The sequence below is a fragment of the Lepidochelys olivacea genome, assembly GCF_965140295.1.
Source record: "Lepidochelys olivacea isolate rLepOli2 genome assembly, chromosome: 14".
Lineage (NCBI taxonomy): Eukaryota > Metazoa > Chordata > Testudines > Cheloniidae > Lepidochelys > Lepidochelys olivacea.
The window spans coordinates 14,181,149-14,204,973 of NC_140424.1; the positions used below are offsets into that span (position 1 = coordinate 14,181,149).

Below are 23,825 nucleotides of genomic sequence, written 5' to 3' on the forward strand. Positions count from 1 at the left end.
TGCTCATGAAAGGTCCCCTCTCACTTTTGTAAGAGTATTGGGATTTTAATCCTGGTATCCTGGCCAAATTCTGTTATGGGTACCTCCATTTGCCAATCTAAATTCCTTCTGCAGTTTTGATTGGATACAACTTTTTCCTGTCCTGTACTGTTTGGCTATTAAACAGAGTCCATGTTTCACTCAAGAGGAAACTGCATTTCAGTGGTGAATGAAATCATTTTTGTAAACCCCAGGTGTGTTGAGGCTTAATATTTGTAAACTGCAATAAATCTGTGAAAGAAACGCTCTATAAAACTCTGGTTAATTATTATTGACAGACATAAATTCTGGAAGTACGAGTGACTGTTGGATTTAGATGCAATCCATTTTTAAATACCTTATTTCCAAATCATGAAGCCCATGTACGGAGCTCCCTACCGTCTGCTCTGGTTCTTCCTCAGTTTATGTCTTAGTGCCAGCAGAAGGTGCAAATCTTGCTGGCTCGTCCATGATGCTCTTGTGCCAAACTTGAAATGTCGCGCACTGGTGCTAAGTGCTTTGTAAGCCTAGTTGCCCTGTTGCTCTCATTCCTGTGTTTGCGCTTCTAACTCCCTAATAACCTCTAGAGAACTTTCAGTGCAGTGAGAGTCTACATGGGCAATCATTATGTGGCGTCCAGGAGGGGGCTGCTGTACGTTTATCCTAGCAAACCTAATTTCTCATTTGAACTTGATAAATGAATTCAGTTTGTGAAGCCGTAAAACTGTTTTTGAACCTTAAATAAGATTGATTTTAGTTTTACTTTAAAAAAAAAAAAAAAAGGCAGTAGAGGGGAAAGAAACCTTAAAATGGTCATTTAGCTGAGACAATGACAGTCCGTTCCTGAAAGTGTCAAAGCAGATTGTAGTGGTGAACTGGGACCTCGGATGGGTGAGTGATTCTAGCCGTCTCCTTGGCATTGGGTTAAAAAAAAGTTCCCTCTCGTTATTTAACTCCTTAGACGGCTTCTTCTACAGTCACTGGCAAAATTGGTGGTGTACGTCCTAATTTGCTTGCTGCTCTGAAATCTACAACAATAATAAACCATTGCCCTTCAGTAACACCTTCCTTCTGAGGGTCTCGCAGTGTTTTATAGCTACCAAAAGATTAAGCCTCACAACAGTACTGTGAGGACAGGGAGTATGCATTATTCCCATTTTACAGATGGGGAAACTGACTCAGGATTACAAACCCTACCATGCAATGCTCCATCTTCCTCTAAGAAGCCTACCCCCGTTGCAGTGAGGTAGCATGTAATCTGTGGGCCACACCTGTACTGGAGATATAGGCAGATGCCTGCTCCGTTTGTGCAAATTAGTTGCAGGCTTCATGCTCCTGACAAATTTCCTGTGTGTTTTTGGTTGATCAAAGTTTGAGCACCTCTGACATAGTCCTAGAAATAAGAGGCTCCTTTTATTTACTGATATTTGCACCTAACTGTGGTTTTATTGTGATGTTTTAACATGTTTTTACACAAGCATTTTGGTTGAGACTAATGGGTCTACCAGGCCCAAATGCTTAAACAAAAATAATTACAAACAGCAAATGAGATCTTCTCATGGATGTGATAATATACCATGAAGCAACCATAGCTGTCTCCAGGTTTTTAGTTTACAAAAAAAAAAACATATTCTTGCCTGTTTCTACTCTTACGAAACAGTAATAAGGAAGTACTCTTATGAATATTTTACATCTGTGTGGTGCCTTACATCCCAAATTGCATCATACTGTGTGCCTACACAGCACAACTGAAATGAAACCGTCTCTGGGTTGAAGGACAGCAGCAAACTGAGGTAGAACTCCCTGTACAAAAAGAGAGGGGAATGCTGGTGAAGGGTGCTGGGACAAACCCCTACCCTTACAAAACATGCTAGGAGATCTTTAGGGGCTACACGTAACTGATAGGACTCTGGTTTATAAGGTCTCACCCTAAAGACCCTTCACACAGTGAACTACACAGTACTTCATTCATCTGAGTCATAAAGGCAAAGGACTGGGTCAGCCCTGTCAGGATTCAATCCTGCCTGTGGATCTAAGGAGTCCAAAACTTCCAAACTTTGATGCTTAGGGCTCTGTGCCATTGTTTTCACTAATGCGTGAGAATCATAGAATCATAGAGTATCAGGGTTGGAAGGGACCTCAGGAGGTCATCTAGTCCAACCCCCTACTTAAAGCAGGACCAATCCCCAATTTTTGTCCCAGATCCCTAAATGGCCCCCTCAAGGATTGAACTCACAACCCTGGGTTTAGCAGGCCAATGCTCAAACCACCGAGCTATCCCTCCCCCCAAAACTTCTAGGTTATGAGATTTGAGTTGGTTAAACTCTGTCTCAGTCCAGCTCTTAGCAGAACAGCATCCCAGTTGACACCCCTGGGGCAATCTCATCAGAGTCCCAGGACTGAATGTGCCGCAGAGACCCTTGCCTCTAAATACGGTCCCAGGTACTAGCAGGATAGTGCAGAATCTTGCTTTGCAGCTGTCTGCATTGTTCTCTGTTCCATACAAAAGATGCTTCATTCCCCAGAGCTGTCAGTCCAGCATCTCACCAACACTGACTTCACATAAGAAATGTAAGAATCCCCAGACCCTAGAAAATCGCCTCTGCACTGCTTCATTCTTGATTCGGCAACAGCGTGGAGGCTGCAGCACGTACCAGAGCTATGAAGAGCCTGTCTCCCTCGGAAAGCCCAGTCAAAGTAATTTGCAGTGATCTATTCTGCTGTCCTTGTTAGCTATTAGTAATTGCTAAATTTAATTTCCCGTCTAGTTACATGACTACAACGTTTGTGATGGAGGCCATGGCTGCTGCTAACGCCCAGCTGCGTTGGAAGAGAATGGAAAAGCACAAGGTTTGTGTCGTGGCTTTTTATTTTCCAATCTCTATCATTCTTCAGTCCCTAAAAGCTCTCCTCAGTTTACTGTTCTGGCTCTGCCTCCCCTCATTAGTAAGTCTAATAAAGGAATAAATTTCCACTGTACTTAACGTCTTCATATAAAATGTGGTCATTCTCTGTGGTATTGCTCATAAAACCCAGGATTTTCTTTTCCTGCTTTAAAAATCCCCGACCCTGCCCATGTGTCTCCCAATTTCATGCTGCTGGTTTTGGCCTGAGATGCTCTTTAGAGGAGTTGGGGAGAGCAATCCATCATTCAAGGTGTGTTAAGATCTATAAATCCTTAAATTATGTGAGATCCAGCCACTGCAGGGCACTGTTGATCTAGCTGGAATGCTCTTGTTATCAGTCATTGGAGTCTTATCCCAGGGACTCCTGCTGGGCATTCTCTCTGGCCTCTGTCCTGACTGTAGAATTTACTCCTTTGCTGGGTTTGTCAGCTCCTGGGTTTAGTGACCTTCATGATGCAGTACAAGGCATAATTTTTTGGTCAGACTTTAATCGTGATCAGTAGGAAGGTGGGGTGGAGTTGTGGAGTGGGTTTTCCTGCTCTGCCTAGTTAGGGAAATGCAAAGGTTTGGGTTTTTAAGGAAATGTAATCTGGTGCCCACACTGTGCATCTGGACACCAAATCTACAAACTCATTGCATCAAGCTTGCTAGTGTCTTTATGATTTTACTGAATGGACATTCTGCTCTTGTGTATATGTCCCACACGGAAAGAGAGTAGCTCACTTTGTCATTAACCTCCTAATGCCCTGCCAGTGTTGTCCTCCTTCCCGAGAGTGCCCTCCCCACATTCCAAGACCAGAAAATATGGTTCCCTACCATCTCCCCATGTGCTCACCGGTCTGTACCTTCCAGTCCCCCTCTCTTTTTCACCATGAGCACATGGAACTGAGGCTTTTTCATTGGGTTGTTTCTACCTCCTTGTACTGTTGCCACAAGCTGTGCCTCAGGTAGCACACATCACAGAGCAGAACCTGGGCAGCTGCACTTATTTTCCTACCTTCTAGGAAGACGACGACGATGAAGATTCTTCCTCGGGGGTCTCTGATAGTGATATTCTCCTCCCAGATGGCTATGAACGATCAGAGACACGGCCTATCCTGTCAGTTCGTAAGTATCCAACTTTTGCTGCTACTTGCTCTCTAATAGGGAACGAAAGGCTTTTCCCACTTCTGTGGGAACCAAACCCTTTACAACTGCCCTCTTGTAAGTGGAGTAAGACTTTTCTCCTCCACCTTTCACCCTGAGGGCTTGTCTACACTTGAAAGTTAATTTGGATTGAGATAGGGTATGAATTTAAAGCACCATAGCCATTCCTGAATAGCTCCATGAAAATGGATTAAGCTAAACAGGAACAAGACATTCTTAATCTATAATAAGAGTATCCACTCATAGAGTTATTAAAGAACAGTTATTTTGGAATAGACAAGCCCTTAGTGACAGATGAATTCCACATGCCCACATCTCACGAGCTCTCTTCTAGTTCATGCCATTATGGCTTTCAAGATGGACTAATGGATGAAGCTAGTTTTACTCTGTTGCTTCCAAACAGAAGAGGCTTTTTCTTTCCCCTTTTACCTAGAACAATTCCATCTGGTCACCGAGGCATAAATGTCTTCCTCTGAAAAGCTATAAATGGTGTGGGGACTGCGTGGCAGGGGGTGTATGTATCCTGGATGGTGTTACCAGGATAGGTGGGATGTCCCCAGATGCTGCCTGTCCTTCCTTTGGGCTAATCAAGAAGAGTGAGTGGAACTTTCTTGTTTCCAACTTGCAGAGAGACGTGGCTCACCCAATATCTTTGAAATCACTGAGAGGGTGGAGATGGGTCAGATGGCCTCTATGTTCTTCAATAAAGGTAACTATCTCACTTTCTCAAGGGTTCCCAAAGATCTTCCTGAATAGGGTAGTAGGTGTCGTTGTTCCTTAAACCTGGGCACTTGTAACGTGGTGGTGGAAGCAGCTGTTGCTGTGAATTCTGGGTTCCCTCTAAACTTCCTGATTCTGAGGACTTGACAGTCCCAGCCAAACATGCCCCCATCCCCAAACACCTTTTTGTAGGATTTTTGTTACTGACTGTCCTCCACCGCAGTTGCAGAGAATGCAGTGTTATGGACTCATTTCCAACCCAGCCAAGGGAACTACGCCAGAATCTAGGTCAGGGAAGGCAGAGGGGCTGTAGTAGGTTTAGCCAAAAAAGTCCTGAAGCAAAATGGGCAGATTTCCCTTAGCACATGAGTATAAAGATTGTAGGAGTAACACTTGCTTCTGCCCAGCATGACTGCTCTGACCCTGACTCTCCATGCATTGAGTGCTCACTTCCTCTCTCTGTATCCTCTGCAAACGTGGTCCACAGCAGCAGAGCCAGGAAGTGTGCTGCTCTCACCTTCCTGACACTGTTAAGATGGAGCACACCAAACATTTCCATAATCAGTTAGCTTCAGTCTGAAGGAAGGAGGTCAGTGAGGAGCATTTCTGAGAGCACTTGACTGTGGCTGGGTAAGTGACCTCTAGGGCTTCTCTAATCCTGAGCTTCAGTCTGAATGGGTCCCCTGTGCACCCCTGATGGATGCAGGCATCTTGTCTTTGTATTAAATGTGTTTTCTGTCATACAATAAAAAACATCTATAACTAGAATGAAATAAGAAAACCCTACAAAGGTAGCTGCAATATAAAGCTATATTAATCTCACACTATAGAGATACAAGCCATAGACAACGAGAGAGATGACACTCAGAGCATAGTGTGTTAGTAAAGAAATCCCATGTTTTCTGTCTCTGCAATCAGACACATGCCATGGTGTTCAGTTTTGGTCTCTTGCAGTCAAATGTCTTGTGAATGGCATGTTCCTTTGTTCACCGGTATTTTTCTTAGCACACAGTGGGCTGCCTTTTCCACGGCATTACACCAGTTTTATGTTAATGTAACTCCATTGCGTTCTATGGAGAATCAGGATCTGGGGTGGGGAACGTTTTCAAAAGCACCAGTGTCATTTGCAAGCACAAGTCTCACTGAAAGTGCATGGGAATCCTTTCAGCAGGTCTTGTGCTCCTAGCTCACTTAGCTATTTTGACATTCCCACTTTAGAGCTCTAAGTGCCCCCACTCTAATGGTGGCGGCGGAGCAGTGTGGTCTCAGCCTAGGCCTGGAGCTTCTAGTCCCAGCTCTGATACTGATTTGCTGCACCTTGGGGCAAGTCTCTTCGCTTGTGGCTGTTTCCCCATCTGCAAAACAAGGCTATTACTTACCTACCTCACAGTAGTTGTCTGGGGATTAATATTTGTAAAGCACTTCGAAGATGAAGAATGCTGTGTAAGTGTTGCCTAGCAATACTGTTTTGGATCCTTGTCTATATCGGCAGGTGTAGCCGGTGTAAGGCAGGTGTAAGGGGATGTTGCAGAAAGGGGGCAACAGGTCAGCCAGTGCATGCACAAATTTCAAATCGCTATCAAAACCTCTTCAAGTGAATTGGAGAGGAAATGGTGGTGACTACAATACCTAGTACTGGAGAGTGGGGTTTATAAGGGAGACTATGTTCTAGGAGGCTGCAGCTGATCTCAAGCTTTAATCATTGATGTTAGAGGCAATGTCTCCCAGTAGAGGGTGCTGGGAGTACATGTGCTTCTCTTCTAACCCGAGTAAGAAAAACTACATGTAAATTTCCTCACAGTACTGTATTACTTGCCTAATACTTTACATTTAATCCCCCATCTTAAAGTTTTATTTTTAGTTTGAGTTATCAGAGTTAGATGCTAGGGATCCCCTTCCAGAAATATTTAGGGTCCTGATAATGATGGGATGAGAGCTCTTTCAGGAAGTCAGGTGGTGCTGCCATGGAACACAGCATGAAAACACTGTGACTTCCAGATAAGACAGGAGATCGACCTAGTTAGCTGTTCCGGGGGGAGCTGTGACTCGGGTACAGAGAAGGGCTACTAGGATGATCTGAGGGATGGAAAACTTGTCTTATGAAAGGAGACTCAAGGAGCTTGGCTTGTTTAGCCTAACTAAAAGAAGGTTAAGGGGAGATATGATTGTTCTCTATAAATATATCAGAGGGATAAATACCGGAGAGGGAGAGGAATTATTTAAGCTCAGTACCAATGTGAGAACAAGAACAAATGGATATAAACTGGCCACCAGGAAGTTTAGACTTGAAATTAGACGAAAGTTTCTAACCATCAGAGGAGTGAAGTTTTGGAATAGCCTTCTAAGGGAAACAGTGGGGGCAAAAGATCTATCTGGCTTTAAGATTAAACTCGATAAGTTTATGGAGGAGATGGTATGATGGGATAACATGGTTTTGGTAATTAAATATTCATGGTAAATAGGCCTAATGGCCTGTGATGGGATGTTAGATGGGGTGGGATGTGAGTTACCCAGGAAAGAATTTTCTGTAGTATCTGGCTGGTGAATCTTGCCCATATGCTCAGGGTTTAGCTGATCGCCATATTTGGGGTTGGGAAGGAATTTTCCTCCAGAGCAGATTGGAAGAGGTCCTGGAGGTTTTTCGCCTTCCTCTGTAGCATGGGGCACAGGTCACTAGCTGGAGGATTCTCTGCTCCTTGAAGTCTTTAAACCACGATTTGAGGACTTCAATAGCTCAGGCATAGGTGAGAGGTTTTTCGCAGGAGTGGGTGGGTGAAATTCTGTGGCCTGCGTTGTGCAGGAGGTCAGACTAGATGATCATAATGATCCCTTCTGACCTTAGTATCTATGAATCTATTTGCTGCTTTCCCTCCCTGGTCAGAAGTAATAGCCTGGTCTTTACTATTGCTCAGCTCCCGTTCAAAGGTGCCCCACTGTTTTTGCTACAAAAGCTCAAACCTAAGAGATCAGAGAAGAGCCAAGTTAAACATGCCTCTCTGTAGACTGTCATAGCACACCAGTCATTTGAAAGGCTCCACAGAGATCAAAGGGCCCTGAATGAGGGGGTTGTGCAGTGATCAGTTGGATATTGGTTAGGGAATGAGAAATCTACGCTGTCAGAAGCTGGAGTTTGAAAATACTAGCTCAAAGCATTAGCCTCCGCGATTGTACCATTAGCAACTGTCTCTGATGTTTGCTTGGATCAAGATGCTGTGTAGCACAGGCAGACATGAGGTGTCGGGGGGCTCTATGGCCATTGGAGAGAAGGGGGGAGGGGGGCTTTGTCACAGATTCCTACCAATGAGACTCATTGGCCTGTTAAAAGGAAAAACCCTGTTGTTGCTAATGAGCTCTCTGCTCATTTCCCTTGACTGGTTTAACAATCTGACGGGATGTGAATCTGCAAATCTCTGAGTTAAGCTGGAGATAAATCTTCCACCTCTGATTCTTCATCTGTTTTCTGAATGGTGCTGACTTGTTTGGGCTGCAAGGAAAAATAAAGGGCCCCCACCAATTTCTTTTTAAAGGAGCCTGCTCTGAAGCATGTCTCTCTCTGGTCACAATGTTGAGCTCTCTCTGCCAGGGATCGGGTGTCATTTATCATAATAATGGATTCTGTGCACATTCATCATTCTCCGTCCTCACAGGAAGTCATTGATCTTCCCGTTTTGTGTCCAGTAATGAAAGTATTGATCAGGGAGGGTTGGTGGCAGTTTATAAACAGAACTGACACTGAAGTCCACCTGCAGTCAGAGAAGATGGGGGAACCTCTTGCCTGTACTTCACTGATTAGAAAGTCAAGCTGGGAACGCTGCATGTTCTTTGAGCTGAGCTGCCTGAGTGCAACACAGAGCACCAAAAGGAACAAAGGATGGTGCCTGCTTGCATCCCAGAGATCAGCAAGTCAGACTTTTAAGGATCTGGGGTTTCAAGTTCACCAACTTCTTAACGCTTTATTCCCATACGTTTCTTGAACTAAGTACAAAGACTACATAAAAGCTACTGCATGGGCAGTCATCAGAGGCGGGAGTTGGCACTTCCTCCACTAGGACAGTTACACTGGATGCAAACTGAATGGGGAAGAAGTGGAGGGATTACTAGGAAAATCAGACTTTGAGCCCTAACCTTCTCTTTACATTTTAAAGACTCATTTCAACACAAAGGGCTGAAAACTGATCTTTAAAAACTCAGATCTTGGAATAGCAGCTCGGTCTAAAGGGTTAACTACTTTTTTTAACTGTCCTTCCCCCTGCTCCTGGAATCTGATGGTTTTCAAAGTTGCACAGTGACTATCCCTATGTGACCATCTTAAAAATACCCCAAGGCACTAGTTCTCGGTGAGGACAACGGGGAAAAAAAAACAAAAATAAATTGGGAGTTTCTAGAATTAGTGGTCTGACTCTTTTTCAGAGGGACTGAGCACCTGCAGTTCCCCTTTACTAAATATGACATTGGAAGGGGGGGAGGAGAGAGACTTTTCCAAGAGAAGGACCTCATTTTTCAAACTTTGCCAAAAGAAAAACTAACCTCCTGTAGCTACAGAACATGTATGAGAAACAGCTTTTTAAGGAAGTTAGAAGAGAAGGTCAAGATTGGGTTTATAATGAAAAGCTGGTTGGAGGTTGATTCTGTGGCTCTGTAATATGGACATAATCTCAGCACCAGTGTATCTCAGGCAGATCATCAAGATACACGCCCCCCCCCCTTCTTCCAATCCCTCCCCTTCAGTTCTCCCATATATATCTTGAGAGAGTCTGACATTCTCCTATAGCTGAATGTCACCTCAGCTCTGAGAGGTACCATCTTGGAGGATCCAGTGATAGGGGAATTTTTAAACTTGGGTAGGGGATGCTGGTGCTGTAACGATAATATAGAGACCATATTTTGATTTCTTTTGGCAGAGAAGGTGCCTTGCTGCCTTCCAAACAGGAGGTCATTAATCAAGTGAGCCACAAAACCTAGAATATTTGGTTTAGAGGGAGAAAGAGAAACAATGTACAGAATGTAGCATCCAAATACCACAGTGATGAGTGCAGTAGAATTACCTAAATGTATGGTAGAGCCGCTAATCTACAAAGCCTTGTATGAGCATTAATCCTCCCTCCTGCAAGTAGTCAGTGGTGCTAGCCTCATTTACAGATAGCGTATGTGAGACAGCGAAGTAAAGTGACTTGCCTAAGCCACGGGGAGTTAGCATTCCCGGGGATTTGAACTCAAGTTCATCATTCCCAGTCCTGTGCACAGACTTGTCAAAACATTGTGTTCTCCTCATGCTCTTCTCTTCTAATGCTTGCTGCTTTCTTTTTTTCCTGCTAAAGTGAAACAGTTGCATGCTTTTTCATGGCTCACTTGCCTTTGAAATTAAAATCTGTTGAGATTCACTTTGTATTGTTTAGACTGGCTCCACTTCTTCAAAGTTGGGTCAGTGTAATTTGGCATCTCTTTATCCTCATTGGCTTCAGCTCACGACAGCAGAGTTTCTTGTTTGTGCCCCATTAAGATTTTTTTGTGCATAAAACTAGCTTTGTTGCAGAGGTTCTCTATTTCATCTTCCTCCTTCCGGCTGAATGCAGAATGGGTAAAAGCTGGTTGTGATGAAGGGCTTTGTGAGCAGGGGAGAATGTGTGAAACTTTTGTAAAACTCAGATTTAACATCAAAAGTGCTGCAGAATTAGTTTTCACGCTCCACAGGGTTGAAACTAAGCTCAAAGTTTATAAACTCATCAGGAGCCTTCCAAAGAAGCTTAGCTTCAGCCCTGCAGAACTTGGGAGCTCTGCATGACTAAAACCTCATGGCTAAGCTCTTGAGGAGTTCAGGAGCTTCGTAGGTGTAGAGCTTCAAGTCGGGGCAATGCTAAAGGACCATTCTGCAATGAGTAGGTATTCAGAGTATTCCATGCCTTCAGTCTTCTTTAATCTACCTCAATGCTGTGTTGCATCCCAGGGGTGTGACTCAATGCATTTCAACTTCACCAGTCCCTTGGCACGTCTCATTTTCAAGTGAGACAATTTCCACACAGGAATTGTGCCACTGGCACTAGTGAATAAGTTTATTTAAAGAGTGAGGGAGAATGAAGAGAGAACTGAATGGGCTTGCATGTTCTTACCTGAATAGGGCACCTTTTACCTTCAGGTTGCTGGCTTATATCTGTCCCATGTCAGAGGGCCTTCACCACCTGACATGTAGGTTATGTGAAAGGAGTTGGCTGTACTCAGTCCACTTTCTAGCAAGCGGATGTCCATGGCACCAGAGCCATCATCACAATTGTCACTGTTCTCCCTTGTGGGCCATCTTAGTGAAGAGGCCAGGGATTTAATGAGTCAGAGGTAAACTTTGATTCTTGACAGGGCTTTGGGAGGAAGCTTGTATTACTTCTGCCTATGCTGTACATCTCCTGTGGGCAGAAGATTCCAGCCTCCAATGCAGCTAGCTTGGCACCTCTCACCTGCATGCAATTTATCACCAAATAAATACATAAATTGATGGTGGAAATAAAATAATAATAAAACCCCCTGGCAAGGAGGTGATGTGAACCACTGACTCCTTTAGGAGCAGAGTTCAAGGACCCACCTGGCCCTAGCCCTCCTATTAATGCGTTTCCTTTTCTTACAGTGGGGGTCAACTTGTTTTACTTCTGTATAATCGTCTACCTCTATGGGGACCTAGCGATCTACGCAGCTGCTGTGCCAGTCTCGCTCATGCAGGTGACCTGGTGAGTGATGGCAGTTCTTTGTAAGCCCAGGAATCTAGTGCACTGACAACAGAGGATGGAACAGATCCTTTTGCATTTGGGTGCTTCTGCAATGGAGGGCTAACGAATATTCAGTGGACCTGGTTTTGCTGTTGACTTCTGGAAGCCAGAGAGGGAGATGACCCAAGAACAGGTCATCGGTGTTTACAGATGGGGTAGTGAGGTTGGACGCCTCCTTTACTGGAGACGGCTAAGCTGGCATTAATTGACTGGAGAGTCACGTGACCTGACTTAGATTCAACTTTGGGGCCAGACCTAAGTCCTACTTACCCACGTGGTTAATGCAGCAGTGGCTGCACCAGTGTGAACTCATGATTGTGTTTCCTTGTTATTGAAGGACCATTCCCAGGAGTGATCCTTAATAAGTTCTTGACCTGTCGGTTGAGGTGGCCATCTAGGCTGAGATTTTGAGTCCTTTTGTGATATGGATAGGTGTCCATTAAGAATTAGACTGAGACCAGTTCCTTCCTCATAAGTAACAGTAACTATCAGAGAAGAATGACATTTGTTCAAGTTCGCTCTGGGCTCAATTTGAAATAGTGTCCTAGAGGTGCAAGTCTCTATATCCCACTGTTAGTAACTTCAACCATCTAGTCCCATCACCTGCATTTTCAAATAATTGTGAAGAGCCCAAGAATCTATCTATGGTTACATAATTCAGAGTGATTTATGTTTTCTGGGGCCTGTGATAAAGCAGCAAGATCAGGGGAAAGTCTCTGCATGTCTCTGTCTCCACCATGCCCCATTCTCTTTCTCTGGAGGAGAGAGGAAGACGCAATTAGTGTATTCAGAGGGATGTTAATTACTGTTTTGCTTTTGTTTCTCTCTCTTCCCCCTCCCCCTGACTGCATTCTCAGTCGCGTAACTGGCAATCACTCCTGCGGTGTTGGAGATGGCATGAAGTATAACGATACAGACAAGTGCTGGGGGCCAATCAGGCGGATTGATGCTTACAGACTCTATCTGGTGAGTGCTCAGAACTGGATGACTGGTGTGGTCCGTATATCATATTTGGTCTGAAATGATGTACACAGGTTTCTATGGCATAATGTGTTCAGATGAACAGCCAAGGTATGGAATTCTGACTTCAGCCCTGTCTGATTTGCTGAAAGCTCTAACTGCAGGCTTGATAGCCTGACTACATTCTAGTTTGGCTAACCACATTGTGCTAAGCGAAATTTCCCCTGCATTCTCTTTAGTATACAGTATTCTTCACTTTCCATCCTGCATGCTGTCTATCTCAGTACTGTTTAAACAGCTGTTGCAATCCAGAAGTGGCTGCACTTCAGTGCTTGGTGAAGTGATTCTGACTTTATATAGAGGTCTTAAAGTTTAATGCAAAGCTGTATATGAGTGTTAGATCTGTTCCTATATTGCAACAACTTTTGTGTGTCTTTAAAATCTTCTGTGTGTGAAATATTGTAGTTTTATACAAACTTCTGCTTTTTGAGGGGGAACATGTCACCATACATTGTTCTGTTTCTGTTATTGTACCATTTCAGTAGCATGGCTGGCTAGTTTAGGATTTTGTAGCCCATCACTGCAGTATCAAATTGTTGTGGCTCTGTTGCATGGCAGAATCAAACTCTCTTTGACTTCAGTAGGAGTTAAACACGAAGACAGAAACCATTGTCTGGGGTAAGAAGTGGGGAGAAGGAGGTGAAGAGCTTTAATAGCTTTGAAAGTAAAAGCAGCCTGAATCTCAGACCTGCTGGAACTTTAGCTGGGGGTTCAAATAGAAACCGGTATGGAAAAGAGAGGGAGGAAGGATGCATCAGATCATCAGTGCCAGCAGGTAAACCCAGGGGCAGGAGTAAATGTAAGCAATGCTTTCAGTTGCCATCCTAAGGAGAGTGTGGTGGCTGGATCACATGCCTGAGCACTCCTCACTATTGCAATAATAACACTGGAACAGGAGCTAGATCTCAGGAATATTAGTAAATGTCACAGCCTGGTTAATTATTTAAAAGAAATATTATTGCTTTATTAAATTGCATCTTGGCCTATTTCTTTGAAAACCTACATGATTGAGGATTTTCTCTCTGAATTTCAATAACTCTTTGACCGAACAGAAGGCACTTGTCAGGAAAGGCAGAAATGCATTAATTACTAACTGTGTCTCCCAGATATTACACCTATAACTCATAAAGATAATTGAAAAATTAAAAAAACCCAAACAAACAAAAGCGTTACTTGCTGCTGTCTCTGTGGGCAACTTTCATGAACTTTATTCCCCCGGCTTGTCTTTGTTTAGCTTTGAAGGTTACTTTATCCTCTAATGTCTGTGGCAGTGATTAACCCTTTCTCTTCTGAGTAATCAAGAAAAAGGTTTCAGTGCTTTTCTCCACTTGCCTTCAGTGGGAACAAGGCTATGTGATGCTATGAGATATGGTTAGGTAATAAATGGAATTGCTCCAGTGATGGGCTGAACATACAGAAAAGCTCCAAACTGTCAGTGCAACTTTTGAGCTCAGTTACATCTTCACTAACAGCTCTACCATTTCCCACTAGATAAGCATATGGGCAACATTGTATGTCTAAGAGGACAAATCCAGACTCCTATTCCCAGCTCTGCAGTTGAATTGCTGCTTGACCTTGAGCAAGTCACCTAAGCTCTGTCTTAATTTACCCCTCTGTAAAAGGAGGATAATGTTAACAAAGCTCCAAGAGTGTTGACACTTAGCTGTCTATGAAGCACATGGAGATCCGCTGCAAGAAGTGTTGTTGTTGTCAAGGTCAGGAGAACTATTCTTCATATGGCACAGCTCTGAAGGGAGTTTAAAAGTTAAACCGACTTTGGTGCTGATGAACCTTTTTCATTGTTCTGTTATAACTTGTAGACAACAGGTGACCAGTGGGTAGGTCTGTGTTATATTTGTCCATGGAAAAAAAGGTGTCTTTCCTTCGTGTTGCAAAGTGGCAAATTTTACAGGATATCATTAAATTATAGCAATATGCATTATAACAGCCCAGTGTCAATCAGATGTTACTTTGTAAGGAGCTAGAAATGCTTCAGTACAGGTCTGATAAAACACAAGTTTTCTTCTCCCTTTTTAGCTTTGTTGCAGGGTGGATTTGATTTAAATCAAATTGATTTAAATCACTAATCAGGAAAACTCTATTTAATCATGGTTTTCTAAATAAAAATGCATTCTTGTTGGTTGTTACAAGCTTACTACATATTCTTCACGACTCTGAGATAGATGTAGGATTCATTTTTAGAAGGTACACATATACATTTTTAAACACTGATTTATTTTGAAAACTTTTCAGATTAGTTTTACAGCTCTATCAGAAAATGAGTGATTGGTTATTTTATTTACCAAAGGTAATTGAGGCAGATATTTATGAAGTCATTGGGAGGTGAAGGATCTCCAATTCAACAGGTTAATCATTAATATTTGGAGGATTTTCTTGCCTTGCTGTATTAGGAGGAGAACATCACCAGGCAGACATTTTAAATTGTTTTATTTAACTAAAACAACAACATTAAGTATTCTGGATTTTTTTCTTCAACAGCAAACATATAGTTTAACAAAAAAGCATATATCCCTCGCTTCTCACATTTATCTCCAGACTTCTCCTTGTCCAGATCTATTCTTCTTCTCCTCCTCCTCCTCCTCCCCCCCCCCAACAAATCTTCTATTCATTGAACTTTTTGAAACTTTGCACTTTTAGAGAGAGGTAAGGGATTGACTCTGTGTACACAAATTTGCAGAGGGACAATAGAGTTGCGGTCTGTTATTTCTCATCTCTATATATTTATTTATTTAAAAACATTTTTGCTGTTAACAAGCATGTTACCGCTGGGGAGACACATTCAGTTTGAGAACTGCAAAACGAAGCATCTCTGATGGTATCTTCTAGACTAAGCACTGTGTCCCATTGGATAGATAGAAAAATTAACCCAAATAATCTATACAGAAGCCAGTGGAATCCCATAAGATTGGGTCACTAATCCATGAACTACTGGAACTCCTTTACAAAACTTTTCTTAAACATTCCATGAAAGAATTAGAATTTATAATACCTATTCCATGATGAGATATCTTTGAGCTATAATGTTTCTTAATTAAAGCTATCTTTAGATAGGTTTTTTCCTCAAAAAGCATTTTATCAAAAAAATCCGATGTAAATAAAAAAAAAATCAGATTTTTATTTATTTATTTTTAAAAATCAATGATTTTTATCCACCCTGTTTTGTTGGAATTTCACTTTGAAAAATTCCAGGGATGAAAGGATAACTTGTTCAAAACCACAACAACCTTCAGTAAAGTAGCATGAACAGTCTGAAATTTGTGCTGTAGGAAAGTAGGCTTTGTGGCCAAACGGTAATGCAGAATTGGGTAGACCAAAGTACTGAATGACACGTTCTCGGATGCAAATGCTTCCACTAAATGAAAAAGGACTGCTATTCTTGTCTCTTGTTGCATTGTTTCAAACTCTTTCCTAGTCACTTATTTTTCCATGGAGCAGGTTGCAGTGCAGTCAAGCTTTTCCTTCTCAAAACATGATGGTGCTTTGAGAGGCCTATTGCCTGAAGTGTTTTTTCCCCCCCAAGCTTAATTGGAATATTGCATGTAGTACAAAACTAAAACTTGAGATCAGCAGTCATGTGAAATGTTTTATACTTCAGAGATCAAAATTTGGCAGAGCGGTTTCCTAATTCAGAATCCGTGTGTGTGTACATGTCTCTCTACCACAACACTTTACATTCAGCACGGAATAACTGTCACCTTAAACTGTCATGTTTGTGTACAGAAGTGGATCCTCTAGGACCAGCAGGGTAGCCAGAGCCTAGCCATGCAAAGGAAGAAACAAGCCATTTAGAAGTGGAGAAGGGGAATAAACCTCTCAAGAACATAAACAAATGGGACCTTCTCCTCCGTAGCATGAGAAATGTCCCTATAGGCTAGGGCCCTTTTGTTCTGGAGTCTTAACTCTCCCTCTTGTGAGTGGGTTCTGAATCAGGCAGCTGAAACAAGGAGCTTTTCCTGCATACTAAATCCCAGTATGGGAAGGAGGAAAAAGACAACACGAGAACTTAGAAGGAAAGGCACACTGTCCTCCAAAGAAACCAGCACTGCTCTTTGGGAGCATCAGGCTCTGTCTCCTGAGCTCTTGTCTCTAGTTTCCTCATCTTTCCTGGCTGTTCCCAGTGGCCGAGCTGCAGGCTCAGCTCTGAGGGAGTCTAAGCAGGTCAGCGCAATCCAGCCAAGGTCCCACCGTAGCCAGCACTCTGCTCCCTACCCTCAGTAAGAATGAATCCCCCTTCAGCTCCCACCTTTTTCTGTGTGTGTGCAGCCAGCAAATTACTGGCAACGTTTTTACTTCCATTTTTTCCAGGCTAAATGGTAAATGTAATGTTTTCTGCAGAATCTGTGGCAACTGCAAGAATCATACCAATTGGGCATTTTTCACCTCAAATGCCACCTGTCAGCAGAAGATCAGTCCTGCCTCTCTCCCAAGGACTCTGTTTTTCCCTTCCCTTTTTCTCAGTTGCAGTAATAACTGTTTCAAGCACCGAATCTTTAGGCTGGGGAAAGGGAGGAGAAAATGATGGACATAAAATCCTATTTCATGGTTTAATGTCCCAAAACTCCTCCAGAAATGGGTTCCGTTCCTGCTTTTTGGGAGTGGATGTTGAGCACTGTGTACATAATGAGACTGTTTAGACTGATTAAGTCCCTCTCTGGAGATTTGCGTGCCTGTGCAGTATTTTTATTACTGCTACAGAATCTAGCACACCTATGTGTGGCTGCAGGGACGACACGTAGCCTGCCGGGCCCACATAACCTTCATCCTCCACGAACTGAGTGTTGTTGGTCGTAAATTGTGTCCCAAAATATGGGTGGCTTGTGATATAAACAGGTCATGGAAAGTGTTGATTTTATTCAGTTGTACTCCCTCCTTCCTGTCCTGTTACTCGATGCTTGCATTTGCCTCCTTAAGTTGGACATTTGGGAGGCCTGGATGGGTTTGGAAGCTGGGGTTATGAAAGGCACAGCATGAGTGCACTCGGTGCAGCTTGCAGGGTGAATCGGCTGGTAAGGGAGGCATGGGCTCCATGTCCTGTAGATGGCAAATGCTGATTGCAGTTAAAGCAAATTGGTAACTTTTGTTCTTCCCTTCAAACCAGTTAGTCACAGCACAGTGGCGTCTTCTGCAGCCAGAATGATTTCTGGGTCATTTGGCTGTTCTATGCCCATTTTTAAGGGCAGCCTGGAATGAGCTGTAAAAGGAGGTAATCTGAGTCTCTGCTGTTGTGTGTGTTTCATAGTGCAGATTTAGGGTCATCGAGCCCTGCTGCAATTCCTTTTATAACACTTCCCTTAAGGCCAGCCAAATGTCTTCTGTGTGGACCGGAGGAAGGGACAGTGGATTTAAGCTTTAACCGTCTCTGCATTGGACTCATACCTATTTCTTGTTACAGTCCTGAAGTTACCCTTCCTTAGTGATATGGTGAAATAATGATATTGTTGCTAGAGAAAAGCTGGCTGATTAATACTCATGAAAGAAATAAGAGGTTAAATCGGTGGGAATCGCCAGCCATCTGGAGATTCTGATCAAACATGACCGTGGCAAATGTTGCCTCAGTTCTGCACTGGGGCGGACGGAAATGCTTTAGCTTCCTCTCTTCCATCAGCCCTCCCTTCCTGGTAACTCAGGAGCCCAGTTTCTTCCCATAACAGACTAAAACTCCCAAATGGGGGAAGCAAATGCCATTTTGGAGGAAGGCGCTTCAAAAGACCCTCTCCCTAGCCTGGCATTGCGGTGTTTAAGGATGTCCGGTATAGCTGTTCCATGGGAGGATGTGCTGGTTTTTAGCTGATTGGGAAAGGTACATGGCATCCACTTTTACAGGTTCACAGATGCTGCAGTATCGCAGGCAGCCCAGCGGGTGCCGGCCAAGTGAAGAGGGGAGCACAGATGGTTTAATGGAGATTATCCCAGTTGGAAATGTGCTTGTGCGGTGAATAAAATGAGCGGGCTCTCAGGCACTCACCATCTCTCTTCAGGAAGGGACAATGTCACCCCAGCCTGACATTCTGATTAGAATAATGAGCAACCAGAGCAGGGTCTGTCTGAAACTGAGAGAGGCTGGTGCAGAAGGGTGGGGAGATAATCAAGGGGAACAAATATCCTCTTGTTAGATGCAGAATTTAACCTGAAAGGGGTAAGGCTGAATTAGTACATTTTATGTAGATGCATTTTCCCCTCTTCTCTTGTCTCAGCATGGTACTTCCTGCTTGGGTTCTCTTTGATTGCAATCTGTAGGGCTATTTTTCTCTTGTCTCTTCATCTCCCTGTTACCCCTTCTCTGGCTCTAGAGCTGCCCTCTTGGCATTCCCCCCATCCCCTCCCCCCCAGCTGTGACTGTAACCTCATGTCTGCCTCTGTGGGTATAAGGTTGCATTTGGGAATCTGTCCTCTCATCTGGGCATAGAGGTGCCTTGATTTCTCACTAGAGACCCATGTCTCTGTTAGTTTGTGTGCCCTCACTCACTCACCCCCCTGTAGGGCTTGGCCCCTTGTCATACCTGTCTTTCTGTAGGTTCTACTGTTAAGAAGCAATGTGCAGTCTCCCTGTTGAGAGGCTTTTAGTGAAGGGCATCCCCCATTAAGCCAAAACTCTTCCACATGCGAGCACCTGAGTCCACAGCCTGCCTTCCTCGCATGCTAATGCCAATTGGGGTGGCCGGGACCACTATTTAACCCAAATGGCCCCTGTGCTGCATACAACCCTGGGTGGATGAAGCCTTTCCAGAGAGGTTTTCAAAGCTGCAGCCCCAGCTGGCTCTCAAGAGCTTACACTTAGCACAAACCCTTTTGAGCCGAAAGGATCTCAAATTGCCTTACAACTATATATAAAGGATCACTTCACCACGCGGTGGAGCTGAAGTGCAGCCAGTTGTGTGGTGGAGCGTGTCAGCTGTTCAGCAGCACCCAAAAATGCTATGCAAAAATTCAGGGCAGGGGCGCACACATTTTTTGAGTTTTCTAGATGGGGGAGGGAGCAGGGGTGTCCATCCATGGTGGAGGTGTCCTCATGTACAGATCTCACTAGCTTTATATGATGTAAGTGGTTAGTAGCAATGCTGTCCCAGCATGAGCTGCTGATCTAACTCTTCTCCCCAAGTCCATTGGTACTGGAAACAGTCCTTGAGTTGAAAGGTGGTGCTTTGAATTGAATGCATCTTCCGAGGAGAGACATGCTCTTGTTCTGAGTGTTCCCTTCTGCAGCTGAGAAGACTTTCCCTGTGTTCTGCCACCTTTCACCACTGTGCCCCACAGCAGTCACATCCAGCAATCAGTAGATCATAGCTGCTGTCTCGGGTATCTATTCTTGCAGGACTCTGTGCCAGGAGTGGCCTAGAGACTTTCAGAGCCAGAAAGTGAGAACACGTGGGAGGGGAGGGTTGACCTCCTACATCATCACCTGGTATGAGTCCACTACTGGGTGTGCTAAGCCTAAGCCTGCAGAGAGGGCTCATGAGGACAACTGTTTGGGGGAAGTTTATTGTGCTGATGTGAAGCCAGCATGCCTGTTTGCTTACAGCAATCACCTAGAACACGCACACAGCAGTGTTCTGTAGTGACATTCCAAAGCAGGGTTACAGCAGAGTACAGAGCCTCCTGTGCTGTCTTCTCAGAAGGGATGTGTCCTAGCAAGATTCTCTCGCCAGCGCTAGAGCATGTTGTTCCTAACTACAAACACTCCAGTGCTTTTTATTGCAAAATGAATGTGGAAATAAAAACAAATGACTGTCAGTGTAAAAGAATGGTAGCTATTACTCCTGTGGGCAATTACAGTACTGGAAGGCAGGAAGAACCTACATTAGTGATCCAGAACACTGCAACGTCATCTTCTGGAGTACTGCAGCGTATGCGGGTATGTGAGAAACAGAACGATTGAAGTCCTGCTTTAAGTGTAACTAATCAGTGCACTAACTTTTGCCACAGATGCCTCGATAATGCAGCACTGTTGGACTAAAAACCCAGTCCAAGGGGCTGGTTTCGGAGTCTCATTCCTGTCTCCATCTCATCAACTTTTTAAAGTGAGGTCAGTTTGCCCTGAAGCTGCTGCTGCAAAACCTGGGAGCCGAGTTCCACCAAAATAAATGGTGTCTGGGAAATGAAAGCAGTTCTCTGCTTTTTGTCATGGAGCTAATTAAGGTTGAATTTACCCCTCGTTTCTTGGCCATTCTTCCCTCGGTCTTGTCATTAATTTCTGTGTCTGTTGCAGTTTATTGCCTGCTCATCATGCGTCTTTGACAGATCACCTGGCAGCGTCACAAGGCTTTTTTCCCCTCAACGTTTCCCAACCAAAAAAAAAAAAACTTTGGTTAATGCCTAGCCTCTGTGAGCGAGACTTGGTTTGTAATTGATTTGGCTCACACAGTGGCTGAGATCTGTGCAGCGTTTCACAAGGGGGATGTAGACTTGTCATGTCAGTATCCCTAGCTCTAAAGTTCAGTTTTTGGTATTGGATTTGCTAGCTTCCTTTGAACCTCCCTTCCCTTAGGACAAGGGGAATATCAGATGGAAGGCGAATGTACCCTGATGCCAGGACTCGGGGAAGGAGACTGATCCTTTGGTACACAGTGGAAGAACTCCAAGAAACTGCAAGGACGTGGATTGAAGTGACTGGCTTTAAAGGATTAGCTTGTCTCTTATTACAGAGAAATCGATAGTGCAGGGGACTGAAACATGTTTTTTGCAAAGAGCTGTCTGTTCGCTTCACAATGAGAAGTGGTTTTTCTTCTTAAACGAAGCCTAGATTACACTGTCACTCATCCTGACACTGAACTTTTTCCAGAGCTCTCCTAACAAAGGGCTTTAATAACGAGTCCTTCCCTCAGCCACCTCCAGCCAACCAGCAAGGGAGGGACATCTATCCAGCCCTTTGGGAGCACTGGTCAGGGAGGTGCTCTGAAGATGGTTGTGACTTGCCTCAGTGCTGTGGCTCGACTAGATGACTCTCAAGGTCCCTTCCAGCCCTACAGTTCTATGATCCTGTGAGCTGTTGCTTTTGTTTGGTGAAATATTGGTTGTTATCTTGACCAAAGCTGTGATCTTTAGACCAAACCAGCAGCTACTGATGACAAAATTATAGGCACTACCATAAATACAGATAACCCAAGACTGGCCAGATTTGTCCTATGGCAAACTGTGATCGGTGTCACCTTTCTGGGCAGAAATTATCCCTGAAGTGATCCAGAGGGTTTATTGCACCAGTCTGTGTAGTGTGCACTAGACAAGGTAGGGGAAGAGGAAGGCTCAGAATGAGTAAATTCCCCAGGTAGCCCTTAGCACTGAACAGCTCATGGAGAGGCATGCTTGCGGGTATTCCATGCCTATATGCCACGCAGCCTATCTGTTTCTCCCACCTTAACACTACCTAACCTGAGGGGGGTTTATATTAAATAGAAAGATGTGTTAGCTGCCAGTACTCCACTATCTGCATAGATGTAGGGCAGTGTCTGTCGGGGGGGTAGTAATGACTGTGCGCTCACACTTTATTAGATGAAGCTCATTAATCTGTTTATAGCCCTGCTCGCTAATGTTGCAAAAAATCCTCAAGGCTGCTCAGTGTCAGGAAGGTTCCTGTTCTATTTCGGATCCATTTTGAGGTCAGTCTGTGGAGGGCACAGCCAGGCCCACCTCTGTAACTTCGCTCTGCGGGGCTGCCATGTATCACGCCCCTGATGTTCCACTTTCAAACTCCGCTCTCCTACTGCGATCAGCTTCTTTGCTCCCCTCCCTCTCGATTCGGATGCAATTAGACGATGCAGAGTATGGGAGGTCAGGGGTCAAGGTGGCGCTAAAGTGACTACAAGACACTGCAGATGACTGTACCATAAATACTCCATCGATGAAGAATTAGATGGCAGTCACCTCGGGAGATTGCCAATCTCCATCTTTCTCTTATGAAAAATGACTATGGAAGCATATTTACACCAGAGAATGCAAGCTTGCTGCTGGCTCCAATCCTGGCTGTGTGTGCCAGGGACTGCAATCTTTGCATAGGAGGACTTTTTGAAAACACTTCGCCGTGTTTGGATTGTTTAATTTAGGAGGGGGAGGGAATTGAGTGATTGGTTTTGCGAGGGGGTGTTGGGTGTTTTGAGGGCTTGAGGGGAGAGTAAGTGAACTTGGCTCTCACTGAAATGTGCTAGCTCAGGATTCTGACAGCCCTCTCTTTATCCACATCAAAGGTACGGCCAGAACAGCACCATGCCAACTTCACTCCGCTGCCGTTTCAATGTGCTGTGGCCTTGATGCAGAGGGGCTGTAACTAGGGGCCACAGAGGAGGTTCAGTCTCTCTGGTCCATTCAGTCCTTAGTCTCTCTGAGACCTCCAACGAGGTCAAGACTTGTGATAGTGTTTTTCATGGGGTGGACACTTGTCCACTTGGAACTGGATTTAAACAAACAGATGCATTTAATGTAGGCCACTGACCAGCCATGAGGCAGTAATGCCACCACTATGTATTCCTCAGGTCACTAGGGGCTATGTCCACAGTTGGCGTAGTAGGCATAGCTCCCCTTACTTCAGTGCAGCTATCCCAGCTTTTGCCAGCTGTAGCTCTGGCTCTAGATGAATATTCAACCTCCGACCCAGCCATGTTGTGTAGATCCTGTATATCGAAGGAGAATGCCAGCTGTGAAGATTGCTCTTTGTACAGGCAATATGTTCCCTATGAGTTATGACTGTAAAAACTCCCCTGGTGTATCCTGAGAGTTGCATGTTAATTACCAGCAATACTTTGGCAGCAGAAGTCTGTGACAAAGTAGCTCTCCTTTACTCTAGGGGGTAGAAATGAGGCCAGTTACACTTTATCCATAAGTATTCCTCATGCAGTGTCTAACGGAGGCAGCATTGTTCCATGGAACTTCATTACTGCTCAGAGGGGGGAAGAAGAGGTTCAAAACCCTCTCAGCCTCTTCGAGCAATCCCATTTCTGCTGCTGGGTAATGATTTTAACCAATTTAAATGAGAGTCAATAATTACCTGCCTCCTGATAACTTCCTGCCTGTCAGCACAGCAGCAGCCATGGTCCACATGCCAGCCGCTGGGGGGCTCTGTCTTTTCATCTTTCATCTTTAAGCTTTTGTAAAGGGTCTCGAGGGAATCTTGTATGAACAATCAGTCTCCTTTTCCATATATTATATCTTACCATAGATGGTAAAGGATGAAACTTGGAACACAGCCCTAAGTAAAGTGCCAGATGGCACTTTAGCTGGAGAGCTGAAATCACGCAGGAGGGACGAGTGTGTC

General features: G+C 44.2%; 1 protein-coding gene across 2 annotated transcripts in view; it reads left to right on the forward strand.

Moving 5' to 3' along the window:
- The window catches only part of TMEM104 (transmembrane protein 104), a 64,707-nt gene that overhangs the window by 9,013 nt on the left and 31,869 nt on the right, over window positions 1–23,825 (forward strand). For both annotated transcript variants that reach the window (XM_084647117.1, XM_084647118.1), the window contains exons 4-8: window positions 2,787–2,868; window positions 3,929–4,031; window positions 4,699–4,779; window positions 11,404–11,503; window positions 12,400–12,508. In XM_084647117.1, coding sequence (XP_084503243.1) covers window positions 2,787–2,868; window positions 3,929–4,031; window positions 4,699–4,779; window positions 11,404–11,503; window positions 12,400–12,508 — 475 coding nt within the window. The remainder of the gene's footprint in view (window positions 1–2,786; window positions 2,869–3,928; window positions 4,032–4,698; window positions 4,780–11,403; window positions 11,504–12,399; window positions 12,509–23,825) is intronic.